This window comes from Zingiber officinale, chromosome 10A (assembly GCF_018446385.1).
Source record: "Zingiber officinale cultivar Zhangliang chromosome 10A, Zo_v1.1, whole genome shotgun sequence".
Lineage (NCBI taxonomy): Eukaryota > Viridiplantae > Streptophyta > Magnoliopsida > Zingiberales > Zingiberaceae > Zingiber > Zingiber officinale.
This window is the reverse complement of record NC_056004.1, coordinates 23,523,752-23,531,978: the sequence shown is the minus strand read 5'-3', so window position 1 is coordinate 23,531,978 and position 8,227 is coordinate 23,523,752. Positions and strand designations below refer to the sequence as shown.

Sequence of the window (8,227 nt, the reverse complement as noted above, 5' to 3'; positions counted from 1 at the left end):
CACCGGCGCTATGCAATGTGCATCGTAGTGCTATCTGTAACCTGCCTGTCCGCAGTACCAAGCCCACCAGTATTCGCATCATGAATGTAATCGGTCCTGCCCACATCTCATCCTCAACTTGATCCGCAGGTGCCACCCTGTCCGTGGCGGTATCCTCAACCGTCTACTACAACGTGCAGTCCAACCCTAGTGTGGTGACGACAAGATCCACATGTGGCCACAAGTCCCTCCCACAAAGGCTATCATCCCACAATCGATCGTCGCCCCACTTTTAGCAAGTGGTTAGCTATCAATGGATTTGGCGTGTCCTTACTGTGAGTCATTTGCTATGCACTAGATAGGTCATTATGATGGATCTATTCACCATCCTCACCCCTATCTCTCCTCCTTAGCCCAACCACCTCAGTGTACAACACTGCACTGCCCCTCTCACAAAAGGCCCCTCACAACCACCCACTCACAAAATGGCCTGCCCCTCTCACAAATGACCCTCACTATACACTGTATCATCTCCCTCTTTGTACAATACACGAATGGCCCACCACACACAAAAAAAGCTATGGGCCCTCACAATCCCCTCAATGATGTGACTAGCATCCAACTCTATACATACAGATCTACTCTGAAGACTCAAAGCCAGCCTCATACCTCCATGTAGGCCTCCATAGGGAATGCATCCCTCCGTCAGGCGACTCGAAGGTAGCCGCTTCTTAGGTGGATACTCCATAGGATATGTAGCAGCAATCTATGAAGAAGTGCATGCGGGTATCGTAGTGCAACAGAGTAGGTTCCCGTAGAAAAGCTCCAAGGCAGCAAAAAACTCCAAAATAGCATGTTTCCTTCAATCCTTGCTTCATGGAGAAGAGGCTGACGCTCATTTTCTGATAGTGTCAGCTACTAGTGAATTGATGTAAGAAGGCAGCCGGAAGTCTTTGAAGTTGCGTATATATCCGTCTGGCAGTCTTCTGAACCATCTCTGCACTGATCCAGAGAGGGTTGTGAGGAAGACTCAACACTTCACCCTATCTGTGTACTGGTGAAGTGTGGTCACATTGTCAAACTTATCTAGATGATCGTCTAGATCAGTCAACCCGTTGTACTCTCCGATGGCCAACGGAGTATAATGCCTCGGCAATGGGTCTTGCAAGATTTCCTCAAAGGACTGTCAGTTGATCCATTTGGGCGACGCAGTGCCTCGGGGCGCCTTGCCTTTTCGTGCGTCCTAAACGGGAGCGTCGTCCAAGGATGATCCCCTCTCTTGATTTGCTTGGGCTATATCTGAGGGGGTTTGGAATAGGGCACGATAGAAGGGGATTAGCGCGGGCAGCACTTCCCTTGGCGTGCCGATCAGCCTTCTATTCTGTCCCCATACAGAGAGTTGTTCCACTCGGTTTTCTTGCCCCGCTCGCCCCCCGACTGCCGATGTCGCAAGCTGCAGCGCTAGCCGATCGACTAACACTTGCTGTTGTTGCTGCTTGATCATCTTTGCTGCTCGAGCTTGCACGAACATGTCGAGCTCTTCTTGGTTGAGCGTCATGGTGGTGAGTCGTCCAGCGTCCTCCATCTTCTCGGCTCATATGCAGGCTACATTCCCACAGACGACGCCAAATATGATCCTGTATAAAAGTCGATAAGATGGATGTTGGGGATGTGACGCTCCTGCTGACTGCATGTAGACTCCTCTTGGACCTGCAACACAGACTACGTCAGTGCTGAGCCAAGGAAGGAGTCCCTAGTGATGGCCCTCTGATGCTCAAGTTAGTCACTGGCGAAGAATAAGTAGAAAGCGGAGCAACAAGAAGACTGTAGCATAAATAGTGAATATTGCATACCTCCACTGATGCTTGGACCTCCCCTTTATATAGAGCTCCTGTAGCGCGTGTACACGCTTCCCAAAAAAGACTTGTCAGTAAAGTGTCCTTAACACAGTACCTTAACGGGCCGATCATATCTCTAAAGTGACAGTGGAAACTTCCACCGTACGATCTTTTGGCTGACCATGTCGACTATCAGCGACACAAACTCCCAAAAGGATGTCGAAAGATAACGTAGTGAGTATATGGCTGGGCCGAGCAGGTTGGTCGCTCGACCGGAACTCCACTGTTCCTGTGTCCTGTCCGCTCGATCGGAAGTTCATTGCATGCTTTCACTCGGCCGGAGCTCCCCTGTGCTCGTGATATGTCCGCTCAGCTAGAACGCCACTGTGCCAGTGTCGCGCCCGCTCGGATGTGGCTCCATTGTATCAATGTCGAATCCTGCCGCCTGGCCGAGCAGGGTAGCCGCTCGGCCGAAGTTTTGTATGTCACACGAGTCCTGCTCTGCTCGGACCGGCTTCTGCACATCATCTTCGTTGGTGTCCTCCCTTGTTGAGTGTCAGCTGTTCGGCGTATTACCTATGTCAGAGGTGGTGTCGAATCGAGCCTTTCTTCTCTTGGTCGGGACATGCTCGCCTGATCGACCGATGATATTTGAACATTAACCACCATACTTTAACCTCTATCATGATAACTATCCTTCATGAGTGGAGCCTCTTCTTACCACCGGCAACTGACATATTAACTATTGGTTGTCAATTAGTTTTGAAAATATATGCTGAACTATCAGAAGTCAATAAAAAATAATAGCAATCATAGAATTGATTTGCCACATTAAATATGGCTAAGGTAGATGCATATTATCTTCTTTAGAGGCCTGTTTGCGGTTCAAGTTTCAAAGATTGGGTTATTTTATCTTCAATATCACGAAAATTGGGTTGAAATCTGAATCCTCTCCTGGAAACCCAAATTCATAATCTGAGGAGGCGCTTAGTTTGGGTAAGAGAATGAGAAAGGATATGAGAATGATTGTAAATATTAATGAAATTGAAATAATACCCCTACCCCTTATATTAGTGGGGAATGACTCATTCCTCTATTTAGAAGAATGAATCCATGGATCCCACCTTCATTTCCCCAAACCAAGCACAAGTTTCATTCCATTTTCAATCCAAACTCCCCAAACAAGCACCCCTGATTTTATCTTCAATATCTTTAAGAGACCGTCAAATAATATCTTTTGCTCGTGCACATTTGATTTTATTTTTATTTGAAATCTGTCAGGATTACTGATCTTGTGGTTACCTTTGTTATAGAATAGAATACATAACACGATACAAAAAATAAACTCAATCATGGTCTGTGAGATGGCAAAGGTTTATAAGGAACATATTTCCTTTTTTTTTCTTTTGTTCTGACAAATAAGTTGTTAATAAAGTTTAGCTACTCCAAGCTGAATAAAGTATAATACGATGCTGAAGATGCCTTTAATCAAGAAGCTGAAATGCAACTTTAGTAAGTCGATTTGTAGAACGCTTGCTACTAATTACATTGAATGAAGAGCAACCTTTGAAACAGAATCTAATCAATTTCGTCTCGCTTTGGATGGCATGAGTACAAAAAAAGGATCACCTAAATTTCGGAGGCATGCAACAAATTAAGAGGAATGAAAGGAGAAAAGGAATAATCATCTATTTTTATCCTTTTTAATTGCATTCATACAAATTATAAAATGATTTAATTAGTAGAATAATTCATTTTATATGTTTGGAGTTATCAATATATTGTCATTTGGCTCAATTATTCGTTTGACACATTTGAATTTTTCTTTTTCAACCAATCTGGTCGACTTAATTTAATTAACCAACACACTTATCTTTCTTGGAGGGCTTAAAACTATTTTTTATATTCAAATTCACTCCAAATATTCAATAAAGTAAGTAAAAAAAGAAATAAATGACTAAATTTCAATACGTTTTAAATAATATATAAAGATTATATTTAAAGGGAATTATAGTCAAATTATAATTATTAAATTACTATTTTGAGAGAGATAAACTGGTTTATAAACAAATTTTAGAATAATATATTTGTAAAAAATAAAGACTGAAGTGAGAAATATAGGGGGAAATGTATTTTGATAAGTTAGGTGTCAAATTTTGCTTAACCCTACAAAGTGTAGGATAGTGTTCCAAAGAAATGTCCAATGATGATTAAATATAACAAATATACTGATAAATCAAAATGGAAAATGCCAGACAATTAATTATCAAACCTTTAAAATGCAGGTTCCCCAAAATATGCTCATCTTGAGTCACAGCACAAACTTAACTGTCAATACTTTTTTTTGAACAAGCTGTTTAATAAAAGTTAACAAAGAGTCATTTTTAAACCAACAGTTTAATATAAAAATAGTATATATTTAATAAAGTTGTAAGTGGGCAATAAAGAAAAGTTAGGTTAATATTTTGTCAACTAATTTTCTACACAAATATTCCATACATTTGGACCAACAAACCAAATACTCCCCGTTGAAACTTGAAACCAAGTACCAGTGTTTATCCATTTATGACTCACACTCTCAGCTAATTGTATTTATGTTCTACTCATGATTTTGTAAAACTAGTAGCGGTGTATATATGTATATTTCTCTGTTTATTATGCCCTACGTTATCTAAGTAGACAATCACCATAAAAAGGGGAAAAAACAATGAAAAAGGAAGACCAACCGCATTAGTAGAACAATTCCATTTCTAATATGCCAAACATGTCAATGCAATGTGAGAATAGTAGAGTTTGACATCATGGCAATCTTACAGCTCGACTTAAAGTAAGTTTTCACTTAACATGAAAAAATAAATTTTCGTGTAGATTATGCAGAATGAGAGAGATCAGAGCTCACATCATTTCCGTCTACATTGTCAGTGGATTGTGGAATAATTATTAACTCTATCCTCCTTGGAAGATCCTTCGGCCGACGTAACTTGGGGCACTGACAAACGACAACCTTTGAGAGCTTAGGAAAATTACCTTTGAATTTGCACAGCATGTTCAAAATAGGCATGTCTTTGATCGTAAGAGTCTCCAAAGATAGAAACCCCTTAATCATGTTCTTCAAGTTTACCAGTCTCTTCATCCCTTCAATATACAAGTGCTTGAGCTTAGGTAGCTGCCCAAGCGACGGCAAAGATTCACACTCTCCTGAGCAAGATAGCCTCACCATTTCTAGACTTGAGAAACCAATGTTCTCCAGCCAATCTGGAAATTTGCTTCCAGGATAATTCAAGATCCACAGGCATTTAAGATACTTGTAGGGCTGTAATCTCTCGGCAACTTCTTTGCAGATATTCACACCTTGTTGCACATTAGAGGTATTCGCACCTTGTTGCACATTTGAGGTTTCACCGCTCCATCGCAGCATCAGTTTGTCAATCCGCTTCTCTCCCAAATTAGCTTCACTGGCGTCACTTGCATTGGTCACGTTTTCAAGTTTGCAGATGCAGAGCTCTCCTCGAAGATCCAAGTTCTTTAACTCCCTTAGGTTGCAGCCATCCACATAATTGGTCACGGTGAATCTTGACAATGTCATCAGAGAAGTCAAGCGATCAATTCCAGTAGGCATGCGCCTCAAATCGTTAATCTGTTCCCAGTCAAGATGCAAACCCAGATGCCTTAGGTTGACTAACTTACTTGTCCCTTCGGGTAACGAGGAAAGGTTGGAGCAAAAATTGAGCTCCAAAGTCTGCAAATTGTACAGGTCTTCCACTGACTCCGGCAGCTCTTCGACATTGGTTTCAGAAAGGCCAAGATATCTCAGGTGAACTAGCTTGCCAACTGAATCTGGCAATTTTTCTATGCCACTGTTGCTCAGATCCAAAAGCCGTAGGTATTTTAATTTGCCAAACAGATCTTTTGGAATCCCGGCCACATCTATCTTAGATTCATTGCACAATTTCAGCGCCCTCAAGTGCTCCTGATTGTATATTTTCTCAAACATTATTGGGACACATTTTCTATGAAGTAATGATGCATAACGAAATTGTCCAGATGAAGGATTCAACTCATTGTCTTCCATAACCAATAATTCATTATTAGACAGTAGGCGTGCAAGATCATGAATTAGGTTGGGCATTGTGTACTTGCATATAGTTCCATTCGAACAAGGCTTGGTGGAGCGTTCAAAGAATGACATCCACAGAAGGTAGTCAAAGAGCCTGCTACCAATGGCTTCCGGTGGTCGCCTTCCATTTTGCTGAATCAAACCTTCTGCTATCCACATCCTGACCAGCTGATCTTTGTCAAACTCAAAATTATCTGGAAAAATAGAGCAATAAGTAAAACACTGCTTCAGTTGGTAGTTCAAGTGATGGTAACTTATCATGAGACTCGGCAAGATTGGACGAGTGCTAGAGTTTGCCGAGCCTTCCAGAGCTAGCATTTCATTGAGGACGATCTCCCAGTTGTCAACATTACTTTCGGATCTCAAGAGTTTGCCCAGTGAGATTGTGGCAAGAGGCGAACCTTGGCACCTCTCCACTATTCTTTCACCAATGTCTTTTAATTGATCAACGTCCTCTTCAGCTTGGGGAAATGCCAAAGCAGTAAACAATTTTAGGCAATCATTCATCTCGAGACCCTCTAAATGCAAAGGCATAGTGGCCACCAGCCTCGATACTTCTTTGTTTTGAGTCGTAATCAAAACACTGCTTCCTTTTGCTCCCTTCAGCAGAGGAAGACGCAGAATTTCCCAGAATTTGAAGTCTTCTGCCCAAAAGTTATCTAGCACGAGCAAGAATTTTTTGTCCTTCACACATTTCTTGAGACAATCTTGCAGGTGGTTTAGGCTTGGAAGCTTGCAAATTTCCCCGGTTATCCCCTCTATGATCTCTTTAGTTGCCCTTGCTATGTCACACACTTTTGGCAAGGACACCCATATCTTCATTTCAAAGTGCCTGTCGACACCGCTGAGAGATCCACTGGGGTTTGGGGAAACCTCCTCCCGATCTCTCCCAGAGAAATGATTGAAGACCAATTGGGCGAGTGTGGTCTTACCTATTCCGGCGATGCCGTAGATGGCAATCACACGAGGAGGCAAGTCCGAATCTACTTTCAGGGCGGCCACAATCGAGTCGCATTGTTTGCTTCTCCCGACGACTTTCGATACATCCAAAGATGCAACGGCCGGAAAAAAGACCGCCATGTTCGAGCCCTCGTTTCGCTGCCTCCCATCTGAGGGTTTCAATTGAAGATTCTTCCGCCTCTTGTAGATCTCGTCGAGTCTACTCTGGATCTTGACAATCTCCGTCGCGATGTTGTAGCGCCTGACGAGACGGGTGTCGACGCCGAGAGATGGGATTGGGACGTCGTACCAGGATCGCTTCCGTTTGCGGGAAGGAGCTTCCTTGGCGTGCTTGAAGACGTCGACATGGGTCCGAAAGCCGTCGAGAAGGTCGTCGGCGTCGAAGCCGACAGTCTTCAGCTCCCGGAGCCAGCTCTTGACGGATTCGTCCTCGATGTGGCGGCGCTCTTCTGCATCAACGAGGAGGGATTGGATCCGCTCGTGGGTTCTCCGAAGCTTGGCGATCTCATCCTCGACGCCTTGGATGCGGGAGACCTCGGAGCAGGCCTTAGTGAGCAGAAATTCGACGACCTTCTTGACCAACTCCGGGAGGCCGAGGTGTTGGAGGACGGTGATCCAATCCATGGCGAGGGTTGAGGAGATGAGCGAGATCAAAGAAAGGAAAGAAATAATCAGGGACGACGCGGATTGACTCCACTTTCAGCCAAAAGTCTACGGTCTACCAGTGCGACGTGCGAGGAAACTGGAACCGAGGAGAAAAACACTATGCCTAGTTGGAATTTGTTGACGAGCCAATTAACCACACAAACCCAGTTTCGAAGGAATTGGCAGTACCTGAGTGCGATTCAATGAATTTGCTTTAGTAAAAATTGATTACGTTCAATCCATTTTCAAATTATACGAAGCACGGCCGTCAAATAGCTATAAGTTCATTGTTAGTACAACACACATTTTTCAGCTTAACAACTCTCATCTTTCTCCGGATCACCCCTCATGAATCTATACAATTTCCGTACCGTTTTCCTTCTGCCCAAATGGATGAATTCAACAAAACATGTGTTCCTATTTTCAGGCTTCAGCTTACACCAACACTACAACCTTCTTTTTCTTTTTCTTCCCCTAATTTGACACGACATGTCAAGCCAGAGGAATGGGTTGGACCATCCATCTTAGTTTGACCCAATACAGTTTAAGTAGTGTGCAAGAGTATAGTGCATCAAAATTTGGGCCGAGCTGTGCTGGGCCTGACCTAGACAATAGGCCAAATTGGGCAAAAAAAAATTTTATTTTTTTATAATTTGTAAAATTCTGTATTCTTTCTAGTTTTTCAAAT

The 8,227-nt window shown here is 42.9% G+C and overlaps 1 protein-coding gene across 1 annotated transcript; it reads right to left on the bottom strand.

Annotated features, from left to right (window-relative positions):
• Window positions 1-4,686: 4,686 nt before the first annotated feature.
• Window positions 4,687-7,518, bottom strand: LOC122026520 (putative disease resistance RPP13-like protein 1). The gene has a single exon (XM_042585258.1). The coding sequence runs from the start codon at window positions 7,516-7,518 to the stop codon at window positions 4,687-4,689; it is 2,832 nt and encodes a 943-aa protein (XP_042441192.1).
• Window positions 7,519-8,227: the final 709 nt, after the last annotated feature.

Excerpts from the sequence above, each read along its gene's own strand:
- LOC122026520 (XM_042585258.1), bottom strand. The coding sequence starts at position 7,518 with ATGGATTGGATCACCGTCCTCCAACACCTCGGCCTCCCGGAGTTGGTC.